The sequence below is a fragment of the Mytilus trossulus genome, chromosome 5 (genome assembly GCF_036588685.1).
Source record: "Mytilus trossulus isolate FHL-02 chromosome 5, PNRI_Mtr1.1.1.hap1, whole genome shotgun sequence".
NCBI classification, from domain to species: domain Eukaryota; kingdom Metazoa; phylum Mollusca; class Bivalvia; order Mytilida; family Mytilidae; genus Mytilus; species Mytilus trossulus.
The window spans coordinates 39308076-39325358 of record NC_086377.1 but is presented as its reverse complement, the minus strand read 5'-3'; the positions used below and the strand labels follow the sequence as shown (position 1 = coordinate 39325358).

General features: G+C 34.2%; 1 protein-coding gene across 1 annotated transcript; it reads right to left on the bottom strand.

Moving 5' to 3' along the window:
• Positions 1–353: 353 nt before the first annotated feature.
• LOC134717928 (uncharacterized) lies at positions 354–9218 on the bottom strand. Its single transcript, XM_063580426.1, has one exon. It carries the CDS (start codon positions 9216–9218, stop codon positions 354–356), a length of 8865 nt encoding a protein of 2954 aa, XP_063436496.1.
• Positions 9219–17283: the final 8065 nt, after the last annotated feature.

Below are 17283 nucleotides of genomic sequence, written 5' to 3'. Positions count from 1 at the left end.
AAGCATGCACAAAAAGTTAGACAATTGATTTAAATTCTTTACTACTGACGACTACGAATTTGATCTGAAATTAAAGTAAACATATAAAACTCTTATAATATTCAGTTAAGAAACAAATTCCACTTTATAATATAATTCAGAGTTTGATACTTAGCTAAATGAAATAGGGAAACTATAAATAAACTTGAAATTTAAACACATAAAGAACATATATACAAAACTAGGTTGTGAGTACCGGCTTAGTATTTTGAAAAATAATATGTAGGGAAACTTTTGATTGTTTTGTACAAAATGAATTTTCCTTTAACATGTTTAAGGCACTCTTATCATTTTCTATTAATACTATACAGCTTTCAAGTAGTAGGGTTTATTTCCAGAATGACAGATATTGCATCATGATAACTGTAATAAGTTGGAATAACACTTACTTGTACTTTTTCACAACTTTTGATATAAACATGGTCAATCAGTGTACCACCCTCTGTTGTTGCCTCTTGTACTAACTGTTCAAATCCGAATGAAGCCATAAAATCTTGTATTGATCTGCCACCCTTCATAATGTCTTGATTAAAGTCTCCTAAAACAATAATACTGCTTGAAAGCTGTGTCAATTCTGACAAAAGAGCACGAACATTCCTTAAAAATAGCTCAATTTGGTATTTTTGAGTTCTATATATTGTAGCAATTAGAACATTCATTTTTGGAACTTTGAAAATTATACATTCAAGATTTTTTTGAGATATATCAAGTTCTTCATACTCAGAATCTAATTTAACATATACACCAACTCCACCATGACTCATTTCTTGTAAAGAAGCATACAAAGGATTATTTGATGCAAATGCTGCTGACCTTGGCAAATGATGAAGTTTATAATTAGGAAGGTGAACATCATCACTACAAGATTCCAACCATGTTTCCGTCAAACAGATATAATTTGCATTTTGGAAGTCTGAATTGGCTTTCAAATCATTTTGGTGAGCCTTTAGACCTTGAATATTGTGGTAAACTATTGACAAACCTGCTTTATGATTTGAAACTATGGTGTCATTTTGAGACAAAAAATTATCCATGGATTTGATTCCCTCCTTTATATCAGGATCACTGTATATTTTTTTGTTTAAAGTTTTATCATCAATTGGTAATATAGTCAGCCCATTTTTTGAAGTAACTCTACTCAATGCAACATATGCCTGACCATAAGCAAAACATTTATTCAAGCAGACAACTGCCTGTTGCACTGTCAAACCCTGAACCTTGTGAACAGTACATGCCCATGCTAGCTGCAGAGGATACTGTTTTCTTGTTCCATTACTGAATGGTATAATTTCTGTAGATGGTTCTAATCCAACACATCTTTTTCCATTTATTATCTTCTGTACTTTTGCATTTTTTCCAACTCTATCATTATCAAAATGAATATATATATTTTTTGGTAATGCTCCTTTTGAAAATTCTGAAATACTGAGAACAGTACCCATAACACCATTCACCAAACCATCACTGACTGCTTCATTTTTTATCATCATCACACGAGCTCCTTCTGCTAACAGGATTGATGTTGGAAGACAAATATTAGTTTTTGCAAAATTCTGTCTTCTCTTCGTAAGTTTCCCTGTTGTCTTATCCTTTTCAAAATCTTGAGCTTCAATTAATTTGGGCTCACTCGACAGCTTCATAATCATTTCGTTATTGTACATGTTAATTTCATTATTAGTAGCATAAATGTGCAGAGCTTCATCTGGTCCACTATCTATGCACTCTTTCAACATTTCTTGATCTGAACATTTTAGTGGATAATTGTTCTGTTTGACCCTTAGTCTATTCAACAACTGGGCAAATAAACTATCTTCTCTCTGTCTCATGACTTCATCTAATTCCACAACAGAAAAAAGATCATTCCAAAGATAATTCAAAGGATTTGATGGATCATTAACATAAAGTTTATCTGACCTTTTTGATTTTACTGGTGGTAATTGATAAAAATCACCCACTGCTATCACTGAAACTCCTCCATAAGGATACTTCTCAGGCCTTTTCTTAATTTGACGCAACCTTTCATGAATAAAAAATAACAACCTTTTGTTGACCATTGAGACTTCATCTATTATGAGAATTTGTAAATTCTCTAATTTGGACCTCAAACTATTCAGCTTATCTTCTCCTAGCATAGCTTTCTCAACAGATAAACCTTTAAAAATGGAAAGTGAACTGTGAATTGTCAATCCATTTATATTAAAAGCTGCCGTGCCAGTTGGTGCCGTTAACAACACAGTCAAATCATCAGGATTTGGGGAACAGTGCGCAAGAATTCTTGTGGCCTCATAATACAAGCATTTAATCAAATGGCTTTTGCCTGTTCCGGCTCCTCCAGTTACAAAAACATGAAATGGCGGTGGATTCTTACCATTCACTTTTAAATTGCACCACTCTCTGATCTTAAAAAATATGCGCTTTTGTTTCTCATTCAAAGTTCTCAACAATGGTATAACTTCAGACCTTGAAAAACTAGTTTTTTGAACCATTTCATTTTTATCAGTTGACTTGTCAATTTGATTCAAATCTGGTATTCCTAATTCAGGACTATCTACCTCTTGAGTGGTTGTGTTTTCACCAACTTCATTACATTCATGTCTTTCTTTCTCTGTTTCTGGACATAGTTGTGCCCATGCATCCTCTTGATATCCTCGTTCTTCTAATTGTTTCTCAGCAATCTCTAGCTCCTTGTCTTTCTTCACAAATTTTGACATGTTAAAGTTGACTATATTTTGAACTGAACTGAGGTCTTCCATCTGACTGTATTTTATAAATCCGGAGTTATAAAAATCTGCATATGATAAAAACTGTGGTGGTTTCAATTGTTCATTTAATCTGTAAGGCAAAAACAACTGTAATATACTTTGGTAGTATTGTTCAGGGGCTGACTCTACAGAAAATCTTGCATATTTGATAACAGCATCAGAAGTCCTTGTCCTCTTCCTTATATACCCCATATCATTCTTAAGTTTGAATGTAGTGTCCTCATTAATTTTATTTGGTATCTGTGTCTCTGCCAACACTGAAAATTCGGAACAAAATGTTGCTAAACACATCTGATCAAATCGTTCTAAATCAGGCCTATTTTTATACCTGTCAGTAATACTTTTCAGCCAAATATCATCACTATCACCATCATCATCATCATCACTGGCATCATCTATAGACTTCTTCATCTTTAATGTTTTTGATTTTTGTTGAAGTTCTTTGAGGGGTATACTCATTCTGCATGGGTTTTCTCCTAGTGGAATGAATTGCACTTTTCTTGAACACTCTTTCAAACGTAAACCTATGACTCTGAAAACAGCTTCTTGTGTACTGAGTTCGCGAAAGTGAAAGTATGCTGTACCTACTTTTTTCATAGTCCGCTGTGCATCCAAATTTCCATCAGCTGCCTCAGTTTTTGTCTGCTGCAGCAACAAGCCGAGTTCACGTTCCGATTTGCTTATATAGCTTATAATGTAAACCACACAGGAGTAGGCATCCAAAATATACTGAATATCCATGTTTGCGTTCCATGATTTTAGCAGATGAGGATTGTACTGATTAATAAACAACTCATCTTTATTTCTCTTCAATACTACAGTATTTCTGTTTGTTATCCATCTAAAACATTCTTGAAAATCCTCTTGAGACAATCCGGCTTTCAAAAATAATTCACTGGTAGTCAAAGTTTTATCTTCACACTCTTTAATTACAACCCATAAACATGCTAAAATCTGTTTTGCTTTTAAGATACTGCCCTTAGATTCTGATTTCTTATTAATATCACCATCAGTATTTTTATCATGATGATGATCATCATCATGATTCATCGGACATGGTATAAATGTCTTTTCAGATGGTTTACTGCTTTCAGAATCTGACTTCTTACTATCATCAGCATCTTCATCATGTTCCTCATCCTCCTCGTCTTCAATTGGACGGGATATAAATGTTTTTTCAGATGGTGGTCTTGGGAAATTGAATCGACACTCTGTTCCTTTTTTGCGACAACTTTTTGAGTGGTTTTTGCTATGTTGTTGAACAGTTTTAACAATGTCAGTTAGCTCTGGGTCATCACTTTCCAATGGTAATTTGCAAGAGATATATTTATCAATGAACTTTGTTACAGTATCATCATCGTCTACTCCAAATTTGGGGGCATCTTCTATCCAAAATACACAATGAGTATGTGGAGAACCTCTCTGTTGAAATTCAACTCTATAAAAGTAGTCAATCACATGACCAATTGGTTCAGCATCTGACATTATCACATCTTTAAGAAATTTGTGAAATCTGTGATCAAACATTCTTGCCACTGTAGCAGGGTTACTACAAAGGACTTTACATTTTTCATCCCAACTAAGATCGTCAACATTACGAATATCTCCTTGTTGCTTCAGTATGGTTTCTACAATTTCTTTCCATCTAAAATCTGCAGATGAGAATGAAGCAAAGAATGAGGGTATACCTAACTGTCTAATCATACAAAAAATATCCTTCTGAATAGATTGCCAATATGGTGGTGTTCCTCGGACAGGCTTCATGAACTTGATTGCTTCATCTTTTCTAAATAATCCATTTAATGACTCCTTATTGCACAGCATTTTACTTGTTACTTTCTGTCCTTCTGAAAAAACTGACCCTTTCCGTAAAGATATCTGTACGTTTGACATGACCCTATCTAGTTCAGACATATACTGGCTAAAGAATATGTAGGAAGTATCTCTAGCAAACCTGTTTTCGACACTCATTAATCTCAGATTAAAATATCTTAATAAAGATAGTTTCTCTTCTCTGTCCTCATTCCAAGTGTTTTTACCTGTAGGGTAATGCACTGGAAAGGTTTTTGCTTCAATGCCGTTTTCTTTCAGTAAACTGACTGGATTATTTCCTTCTGCAGGCGATAAATTAAACTCTTGATCAAACAATAAATCCAATGCTTCCTGTGCAATGTCAGCAGGCTGTAAGCATGTGTCTAACTGTACACCCTGTAAACTATCATCTAAATATGAATCAACTGCATCTTCCTGTTCTTTTTTATCTGATTTGTCCTCCACGTTATCCTCTTTCACTCTGTCAGGTCTTGTATAACTTTTATTGTCTTTTTTTTCAGCAACACAAATATCCTCTGATGATGGAATTGGATTCAACCACTCTCCATTTATTTCAACATTTGAATACCAATCATTCTTTTCTTTTAAAAAGGACAAGGCTTCTTCCAAATGTTTAGTGTCCACAAACTGATATTCCTCATAACCTTTGTACTGTAATTTTCTTTTCAGTTTTACTTTCACTAAACAGTTATCATCTTCTGATCTAGGCAAAGTTGTTGTGATCTTTGAAATATCTGATGGTACACAAACACATGGACCATGCACAGCTTTTTGTCCACCCTTAGGTAAAGCAACAATTTTCATGAAAGGTATATTTAATGAAATAAGATGTTGTTCTAGTTGATTTAATCTGTTAAGTTCTAGTGGAATATCTTCTAAAGCCAAGTTGTTAGCAAAAGATTCAGCAGGTATTTTACCTTTAAGAATCTTTCTATGGCATGTGTAACAAATCCAAAGTGTAGCTCTGCTGGCTCCCTGATATAAACATTCATCTTTGCATTCTTCTGAACATCTATGTAAATACTTCTCAGAAATACATATGTCTGCTATATCTTTGCCACAACCTGGTTTATACAATTCTCTTTTACATTGTACAACTTGATTTTCGAATAACAGTCTAAAGCAGCAAGAACAAACAAATTCTGGACCCTTACTTACATTTTTCCTAAAGTTTTCAATAACTTTTGTAACATCATTACTGTCCTCTTTAGCTTTCTTTCTTCTAGTCAATATCTGATCTTTGACTTTACTTTTGAAATCATCATCATCAGCATATTTCTGTATGCTTGCCCGTTTGACTTCTCTTTTGAAATCATCATCATCAGCATATTTCTGTATGCTTGCCCGTTTGACTTCTCTTTTGAAATCATCATCATCAGCATATTTCTGTATGCTTGCCCGTTTGACTTCTCTTTTGAAATCATCATCATCAGCATATTTCTGTATGCTTGCCCTTTTGACTTCTCTTTTGAAATCATCATCATCAGCATATTTCTGTATGCTTGCCCGTTTGACTTCTCTTTTGAAATCATCATCATCAGCATATTTCTGTATGCTTGCCCGTTTGACTTCTCTTTTGAAATCATCATCATCAGCATATTTCTGTATGCTTGCCCGTTTGACTTCTCTTTTGAAATCATCATCATCAGCATATTTCTGTATGCTTGCCCGTTTGACTTCTCTTTTGAAATCATCATCATCAGCATATTTCTGTATGCTTGCCTGTTTGACTTCTCTTTTGAAATCATCGTCATCAGCATATTTCTGTATGCTTGCCTGTTTGACTTCTCTTTTGAAATCATCATCATCAGCATATTTCTGTATGCTTGCCTGTTTGACTTTACTTTTGAAATCATCATCATCAGCATATTTCTGAATGCTTGATTTTCTGACATAACTGTTGTGTTCTATATCATTTGCATACTTTTGAATACTTTTTCTTTTCTTTGATTCCCTGTATGATCTGTCTTGTTCATACTTCCTATTTTGCTTTTCTATTTTATTGAATCTAAACTGACCATCCAACTGATACTTAAATTTTTCTTTTTCAGTTTTTGTCAAACCTTGGTTTGGTGCTCGTGGTTTACAGACAGCTAGATCTTTACTTGGCCATTCCAAACAAGTTTTTTTCTTAATTAAACAAAAACTATTTTCATCTTCTTTTAAGCATTTCTTTGGAAAATTCAACTCATGTTGTTCATATTTTCTCTTCATTGTACCTTCATGAGATAGTTCATAGTGTAAGTTCATTTGGTCTTTCTCTGCACCAGATTGATTTCGTTTCTTGACACTTCCTTTTCTGTTTAACGTTACCGCTTCTATACCACCAGGTAAAACAGAAAGAACAACTTCATAGTGATTACCTACATTATTGAGATAAATTGCTTGATCATTCACATTATTCTTGCTACAGATTTGCTTTGAGGAGTATTTAATCCATTTACCTTCTAAATATGTAAAAATGTCAGTTTTTAATAAATCAGCAGCAGCTATAATTTCCAACTCAGTTCCCCAAACATTGTCTTCTATCATATTAGTACGTTTCATATACTCATTGACTGTTTCAGAATCAAGAAAAGAATTGAACTGATGTGAATGACACAAGATGTGGCGCACTAATTCATTTCTTATTTGTTTAAAGTTTTCTTGCCTGTTTGATACTGCATATGAAATAGCTCTGAATAAACAGTTGCCGTCTGCAATGATTTGTTTTGATTTTAAAGGCGTACCTATACTGTGTGTTGGCATTAGCGGGTTTTTCAAAACAAATTTGGATTTAATATCTAAAATATTACAAAGTTTTCTCTTTGTATAATAATCAATTGGATTAAATAAATAGCATGTTTGAGTTGGGACACCAATAAATTCTACGTCAGAGTTGTTTTCATCCTCTAAAACCTCTCTTTTGTTAATATTTCCAATAAATCTGTCAAGATTGTTAGTGGCAGAATCTTCATCTTGAATTTCGATGTTGATTCCTGTTACTTCAAATTCTGCATTTACATCCCCTTGCACAAAATTGTAAAAGTGTTGGTACAAACTGTTCACATCATTAATCTGAATAACAACGCTTTTACCACAGCTGTCTTGTAAACCAAAACAATTTCTAGCATGAGAATCAAATAAATACATTTTCTCATTTTGTCTAATAATGGCACTAGTGAAACCCTTTACACAAACAAAACATCCGTCTGAATCAATAAGAGCCTCTTGAAGAGCATGGTCCAAAGAAAGTACATTAAATTCAATTTTACCTGTATTATCTATCAAAGCAAATATCGACTCTTTTCGGTTACACTTAACAATCATATCTCTTATTTCCACCATTTTTGGCAATTCTGTTACTAACAACTCTTCATGATCACCATGAATCCAAGTATACAAAATATTCCCTTCTATCAAGATTTTGTCCAAGAAACTCGTATTCCAATTATCAATCAAACTAAGTTTGCTATAAGCTATGGCTGTTAACGAATTTGCTACACATTGTTTACCACTATTGTTTCTGAACCGGTCATCACCTTGATGGAAACTACCTTGCATCATAAATGGTTGATTAACTGAATATCTTTTTTCTAAATTCCTTACCTCATTTCTAGTTTCTTCTTGATCTACTAAATTAAGGTCAGTTTCTTCATTTTCTGTTTTCCCCTGAATCAGCTTTCTTGATCTTATTTTGCTATAATGAGAAGAATCAGAGGAATGTTTATTGTTTCTAATAACAACTTTGCCACCTATAAAATTTATTTTATTTTTTGAACTACCATTCACTTTTACTGACTTGATATTATTGCTTTGTTCACTCCCTGAAGCTATGTTTAAATGAACATCAGGAGGCAACATTTTAAAGCCTGAACTACATACAGATTCTAACTTTGCTTTTTTTGTTTTTGGTGGTTCATCAAATTCTAATGTTAGCCTCATTTTCGATTCGATCTCGCAATCTGACTGGTCTGTTTGTAATGTTGATATGTTTATGTCTTTTATTTCTTGTGTTCTGTACACAGATTTGGGTTTAGTTTTTACATCTGGTATAGGTTCAGTTTGCATTTCTTGCATTAGTTCATTGTTAATTTCTTGTTTAGATTCAGTATTGCATTCTTCAGTATTGATTTCTAGTATTGATTCAGTATTGTATATTGTAGTATTTGACTCAGTATTGTATATTCTAGTATTTGGTTCAGTACTGTTTATTCTTAGTATTGTTTCAGTATTGTATTCTTGAACCTTTTGCTTTGTTTCAATTATACTGGTGACATCTAATGATGTTTCTACCACCAGTTTCGTCTGTCCTGCAACACCAAGCTTTGGTGAGGGTACTCTCGGTGGAGTACAAACCCACGGTGGGGAGTCAGAGCTCAGTGGCATATCCATGCTTTGGATAGACAGGCTTCCCAGAGGAGGTTCTAACCTCTGGGCATTTGAAGGATTTTTCTCACAAGGAGAAGCCAACCTTCTGGCTAAGAGTTCTTCCTCACCTAGAGGTGCCAACTCTATAGAGGCAACACTGCTTTGTCGTCTACTTCTCATTCTCTCCTTCTGCTCTCTAGCTACAGTAGCTTTACTCTTTCTTTTACGACCCATTTTCTGTCAAAATAGAAAATCAACAAGTTAATAAACAACAGACTTTTGAGAGTCTGTATCACTCACCTTGTAAAAATACGCTATTTGATATTTATTTTTCTGTGATTGTAATCATTTATGTTTCCTTGTTCGTGTTATTTGTAAATCTTATTTAGTGGACTTTATGTAGATTTTGTATTGATGATCATTTTTACTGTTTCCCATGTTTCCAGTTTATACTTACATGTATCTATTCAAGCTTTCATAATAATTGGCAAAAAAATAGAAATAAGAGAAAAAAAGCTGAAATTTTTCGCCTGCTTTACTAACCATGATTGGTTTTATGTTGATAGTCCTAAAGAAAAGTTTTAATACTAGTATCACATAAACTTAAAATTATCAATGATCCATGAAAATGAGGTCAAAATCAAATGAACCCTGCCAGACAGACATGTACACCTTACAATCATTCCATACACCAAACATAGTTGTTCTATTGCTTATAGTATAACAGAAAAAGACCAAACCATAAAAACTTAATATTGACCAATGAACCATGAAAATGAGGTCAAGGACAAATGACACTTGCCAGAAAGACATGTACAGCTAACAATCATTCCATACACCAAATATAGTTCACCATTTGCTTATAGTATAAGAAAAACAGACCAAAACACAAAAACTAAGCATTGACCAATGAACCATGAAAATGAGGTCAAGGACAAATGACACCTGCCAAGGAGACATGTACACCTCACAATTAGTCCATACACCAAATATAGTTGACCTATTGCTTATACATGTAGTATTACAAAAACAGACCAAAACACGAAAAATTTACATTGACCAATGAACCTTGAAAATGAGGTCATGGTTAGATGAAATCATGTCGACTTATTTGTAGATCTTATTGTGCTGAACATTTTGCTATATACTGTTCTATATACTGTTCCTCTCTATCGATTATCTTAATTAATTAAGGGGCTTATGCTTATATACAAAATCTGAAAACTATGGGAGCACAGGACATTCCTGTAAACTAGAGGCTCTAAAGAGCCTGTGTCGCTCACCTTGGTCTATTGGTATGTGAATATTTAACAAAGGACACAGATGGATTCATGACAAAATTGTGTTTTGGTGATGGTGATGTGTTTGTAGATCTTACTTTACTGAACATTCTTGCTGCATACAATTATCCCTATTTATAATGATTGGCCCATTAGTTTCAGTGGAAAATGACAAATTTTATAAAAATTGTTAAAAATTTACTATAAAGGCCAATAACTCCTTAGGGGGTCAATTGACCATTTTGGTCAAGTTAGACTTATTTTTAGGTCTTACTTTGCTGTAAATTATTGCTGTTTACAGTTTATCGCTATCTATATTAATATTCAAGTTAATAACAAAAAACGGCAAAATTTCCTTAAAATTACCAATTCAGGGGCAGCACTCTAACAACCCGTTGTCCAATTCATCTGAAAATTTCAGAGCAGGTAGATCTTGACCTGATTAACAATATTAACCCCCAATCAGATTGCTCTAAATGATTTGGTTTTTGAGTTATAAGCCAAAAACTGCATTTCACCCTTTTGTTCTATTTTTAGACATGGCGGCCATCTTGGTTGGTTGGCCGGGTCACCGCACACAATTTTAAAACTAGATACCCCAATGATGATTGTGGCCAAGTTTTATTTTATTTGGCCCAGTAGTTTCAGAGGAGAAAATTTTTGTAAAAGATAACTAAGGTTTACGAAAAATAACTCCTTAAGGGGTCAACATACCATTTTGGTTCTGTTGACTTATTTGCAGATCTTACTTTGATGAACATTTTTGCTGTTTACAGTTTATCTCTATCTATAATAATATTCAAGATAATAACCAAAAACAGCAAAATTTCCTTAAAAATACCAATTCAGGGGCAGCACTCAACAACCAGTTGTCCAATTCATCTGAAACTTTCAGAGCAGATAGATCTTGACCTGATATAAATCCAATCAGATTTGCTCTAAATGCTTTGGTTTTTGAGTTATAAGCCAAAAACTGCATTTTTCTCCTATGTTCTATTTTTAGCCATGGCGGCCATCTTGGTTGGTTGGCTGGGTCACCGGACACAATTATCAAACTAAATACAATTATGATGATTTTGGCCATGTTTAGTTAAATTTGACCCAGTAGTTTCAGAGGAGAAGATTTTTGTAAACGTTTAAGACGACAAACGCCAAGTGATTGAAAAAGCTCACTTGGCCCAGCCCTTCGGGCCAGGTGAGCTAAAAACATGAAGAGCTATGATCCAGATTTGCTGTGTTGAATTCAATAAAATATATTTGTTTTATACATTATTGATTTTATTCTTTCAATAAAGTTTATAAATAACATTCCGTCAATTTTTTGTCTATCAGTACATGAAAAAAGAACCAGACATTATCTATTAATAAATAAATTTGTTTTCCTTGACCGGTACTTTTAAATTAAACAACAGATTTGTTTAAAATGTTGTTCAATATTGCTCAAGTATTTATCATCTTTTTTCATGCATTTACTGCTTAGTGTCTGTAGCTGTATCATTGTGTATCATTGACCTCAATAGTTTCTTTTTATTCAAAGTTGTAAAGGGTTTTTGGTTGACAGGAGTGTTATATGTGATAAAATATAAGAATTAGAATGTATTTTTCATGAAAAACAAAAGTAAAGGTTGAATGTATAAAATTAAGTCTTTATATTTTTATTTCCTGTCATGTCAAAAATGTAAACAAATCACCCCAAGCTTGTTTTTTCTGACTGTTAATGACGCCTTTACACTAAATCCATTGAATGTTGGATGTGTACTGATTGATAATTAAGTTTTAGATGCATGATTTTTTTTATTTGTTGTTATTGGCTTCGAACTAGCTGTCAGTAACTGCGAGTACTCACAGATCTGTACTTAGTGTCTTTTTGTTGTTTACATGTACAAGTACCCGTGTTTTTGTTAGATTTATTTCTATGTGTATCGATTAGACGAGTTAAGCCTTTTCAACTGATTTTTATAGTTTGTTCTAATATTTGTACTGTTACTGTAGGTTAGGGGAGGGTCGGCTAGTTTAACTCTGCCACATTCTGTATGTGCCCGTCCCAAGTCAGAAACCTGTAATTCAGTTGCTGTCGTTTGTTGCCGTGTTACATATTTGTTTTTTTATATAAATTTTTTGAAAAACTTCATATGTGAGAGCGCTAACAATACCAGACAGTCACCTGGTTTTTCTCTGTCCACTGCAATGTGTCGCATGGGGACAAATAAAGGCAACAGCAGTATACCGCTGTTCAAAAAGCATAAATCCATGGACAAAAAACAAAATTGGGGTAACAAACTAAAACCGAGGGAAACGCATTAAATATAAGAGGAGAACGACACAACACTGAAATGTAACACACACAGAAATGGACCAAGCATCAGACAAAACCCAACGAGAATAACAAATAAAACATTAAATATAACAAAAACAGTGAAACCCCAGATCCTTGTTTTTTAAACGCCTGATTGTGATTGGCTGGCAAAATAATTTATGACAGTTATTGTTTGATTTTCTTTATTAATTTGTTCTTCAAATCACAGTTGTTATGATCCTCAGTTTGCAAAGAATTCCGCTCAAACGGATGCTAGGGGCCGTCTTAAACTTGCAGCGAAGTGAGAGATTTTATTCCTTGTTGAAGACCTCACTATGACTTTGAGATGAAGAACAGCAATAAAAGCACTGTTTCTTTGCTTTTTGTGTGTTTGATATGCATGGATCATGATATTTGTTTTTGTCATGGATAGATAACCCACATCCTTTCTTTTATATTACATACACTGTTCACTAATTTATGATAATATATCAATGGCCTTTAGGAATAATTTATTTGCTTTGTTTCAAGCACATTTAACAAATCACAAGGGGAGGTTTTACTTGAATAAGTCCAAGAAAAAAATGTGCAGGGTTCCCACTTACAATGGCGTTTCAGAAAGGAAGTTCTACGCTGAATTCTGGGATAGATAATCATCCCATCTCGGACCATATTCAAGTCGGACCACGAACACTCGGACCAATTCTAAAACAACTCGGACCATTTAAAAAGACAACTCGGATCATGTACGAAAGCTCATATACTACAAAAACACAAGCTGCAGAAAGTACAGATCTCAGTGGCGGATCAAAAGAGGGGCGTTTGACAATACATTCTACTTCTATTGGAACATGTATTTTATATTACAAAAGGAAAGACCTCTCAATTGTTCAAGAACAATTGACAGTTTATTATTATTATTCTTTTTCCGCCAAACTTTGACGAAGTTAGCAGCCTAAACCGTAAGACGTGTCGCTTTCATGTTCTCACTTTGTATCGGTGTCATGAATACCTATCCGGAACTCACCCTGTTAGTCGAAATATTTTGTCGGTTTGGAGTTATCCCTCCGAAACCAAAAAACCTTGTTATCGTTCCAACACCGTAACCGTAATAGATAGAAAAAAAACAAAGGGTGAAATTTGTTCAGGACCAGACCCCGGTTCTTCGTTACATTTGGATCGAAAAGATTCAACGACTCATAGGTAGGGTTATGCCCCTATGAAAATTAACCGGTGTCGGTTGACCACCAAAACTCAGAAACCGTAAGTCGTAGACACCTAGGATCTTCACCATTCATCATCAATTCATGTATCTTTGAAAAATACCTCAAGGTCAAATTTGTATGTTGACCTTGACCTTTGCCCTAACACCTTGTTATCAATACAACTCAGTAACCTTAGTACTTACAGAAGTTTTAAATAGTGGAAAATGTTTGGGTCATTATGGCGCAACTTTGTTACATTTTTTACCAAAGAGATTTGACCATTTTTTAAGGGGCATAACCCCTGTTTTAGGTTTCTGGAAAGACAAAATCAGCTTTTACTATATAACCAAAGATCCTAGACCCATGGGGTCTTCAGCAATGACATTGGGGACTAATGACCTTGACAAAGGTCAAAAGGTCAAAGGTCAAGGTCATGTCCCAGATAGCGAATTTAGTGTTTTTAACCTTATATAAAGGATTTTTAGTGTGTTTTCGAGCTTTTTAAGGTTGACCTTGACCTTTTCAATACATTCTATGTCTGTTCGAACATGTATTTTACATTACAAAAGGAAAGACCTCTCAATTGTTCAAGAACAATTGACAGTTTAATTATTATTTTTTTTCTTCCGCCAACTTTTTGTTCCTTCGCAATTTTTTTGTTTCGCAAGATGTCGCTTAGATATATGGTATATGATATCGAGCAATTAATACGCTTTTGAAACTGACACCGCGTAACCAAAATCTTTTCAATGTAAGAGTTATCTCCCCAAACACTGTTTTTCTTGTTATCGCTTAATATTCGCAACCGTATAAGAAATCGACAAATTTATTTTACCAAATTGCTCGTTATATCTTCAGGATGATTTGATTTATTTTGACCGAAGCTTTCCGGAGACTCCATATGAGAGTTATTTCCCCTTTTATATTTGATATAAGTGATATAAGTGATATGCATTTTTAACTGGAAAACCATAAGTGTTAGAGGCCTAGGGTCTTTTGTTTTGAGGTCCTTGGTCCAAAAAATTGAAAATGAGGTCAAGGTCAAAGGTCAAGGTCATGATCAAAATTTGATTTTGGCTTGTTATCTCTTATTTTCAGAAATCATATAAGATATTGACAAAATATTTTCATAAAATTGTTAGTTACGACATGTAGTAACACATAAATTTTAGTCGAAAGGGTACGTAGACATTTGACGTGAGTTTTCCCCCTTTTTATATCTAATATCATATGTATGGTAATATAAGTCATAAACAATATAAAGTAGAGAACTAAAGTCTTTTGATTTGAGGTCCTTGGTTGATGACCTTGAAATTGAGCTCAAGGTCATTGGCAAAATTAACGTTCTAGATTTTGACCTTTGCTTTTACCTCATATGTATACATGATAAAGACATGGGACTTTTTGCAAAAGGTTGCAAGCAATGTGACCTTGTAAAAGCCAACCGGAAGTGACCTTTTGTTTACCGGAAGTAGCTATTTTTTGTTCTAAATAAATGTAAAAGTATAAAGAACCCTATATTTTTGGAATCAGTGTCAATTAAACTATCAAACTATACCGGAAATTACGTCGTTTGAACCGGAAGTTAACAATTATCTCCCTTATCTATATCTTTTTCCATAGAAACCATACATTTTTGGAATCAACGTTCAATAAGCTGTCATTTGACGGTTCAATTGACATTTAAAACCAATTTTTTAATATTTTCATATAAAAAAAGATCCTTACTGGTGGAAAGACCATCAATGGTTCTCTGAACAATTGGTTTTTAATTATTATTATTATTCTTCCGCCAAACTTTGACGAAGTTAGCAGCCTAAACCGTAAGACGTGTCGCTTTCATGTTCACACATTGTATCGGTGTCATGAATACCTATCTGGAACTCACCCTGTTAGTCGAAATATTTTGTCGGTTCGGAGTAATCCCTCCGAAACCAAAAAACCTTGTTATCGTTCCAACACCGTAACCGTAATAGGTAGAAAAAAAACAAAGGGTGAAATTTGTTCAGGACCAGACCCTGGTTCTTCGTTACATTTGGATCGAAAAGATTCAACGACTCATTGGTAGGGTTATGCCCCTATGAAAATTAACCGGTGTCGGTTGACCACCAAAACTCAGAAACTGTAAGTCGTAGACACCTAGGATCTTCACCAATCATCATCAATTTATGTATCTTTGAAAAATACGTCAAGGTCAAATTTGTATGTTGACCTTGACCTTTGACCTAACACCTTGTTATGGGATAATCTCAGAAACCATTATACTTACAGAAGATTTAAATAGTGGAAAATGTTTGGGTCATTACGGCACAACTTTGTTACATTTTGACAGAAGAGATTTGACCTTTTTTTAAGGGGCATAACACCTGTTTTAGGTTTCTGGAAAGACAAAATCATCTTTTACTATATAACCAAAGGTCCTAGACCCATGGGGTCTTCAGCAATGACATTGGGGACTAATGACCTTGACAAAGGTCAAAAGGTCAAAGGTCAAGGTCATGTCCCATATAGCGAATTTGGTGTTTTTAACCTTATTTAAAGGTTGTTCAGTGTTTTTGAAAGCTTTTCAATACATTCTACGTCTATTTGAACATGTATTTTACATTACAAAAGGAAAGACCTCTCAATTGTTCAAGAACAATTGACAGTTTAATTAAGGTCTTTCCTTTTACAAAAGGGAAAGACCTTACTGTATTTCTTCTGTTTATTAAGGTCTTTCCTTTTCTATAAGGAAAGACCTTACTGTATTTCTTCTGATTATTATTATTATTATTATTATTATTATTCTTTTTGTTCCGCCAAACTTTGACAAAATTTCCCTCCGTAACCGTAAACCATGTCGCTTTCATGTTCACACTTTGTATTGGTGTCATGAATACCTATCCGGAACTCACCCTGTGAGTCGAAATATTTTGTCGGTTCGGAGTAATCCCTCCGAAACCCAAAAACCTTGTTATCGTTCCAACACCGTAACCGTAATAGGTAGAAACAAAGTGAAGGGTGAAATATGTTCAGGACCAGACCCCGGTTCTTCGTTACATTTGGATCGGAAAGATTCAACGACTCATTGGTAGGGTTATGCCCCTATGAAAATTAACCCGTGTCGGTTGGCCACCAAAACTTAGAAACCGTAAGTCGTAGACACCTAGGATCTTCACCATTCATCATCAATTCATGTATCTTAGAAAAATACCTCAAGGTCAAATTTGTATGTTGACCTTGACCTTTGACCTACCACCTTGTTATGGGATAATCTCAGAAACTATTTTACTTACAGAAGTTTTGAATAGTGGTAAATGTTTGGGTCATTACGGCGCAACTTTGTTACATTTTGACCGAAGAGATTTGACATTTTTTTAAGGGGCATAACACCTGTTTTAGGCTTCTGTAAAGACAAAATCAGCTTTTACTTTATAACCAAAGGTCCTAGACCCATGGGGTCTTCGGCAATGACATTAGGGACTACTGACCTTGACAAAGGTCAAAAGGTCAAAGGTCAAGGTCATGCCCCATATAGC

Bases quoted from the DNA above. Each gene is read 5' to 3' on its own strand.
- LOC134717928 (XM_063580426.1), bottom strand. From the start codon at position 9,218: ATGGGTCGTAAAAGAAAGAGTAAAGCTACTGTAGCTAGAGAGCAGAAG.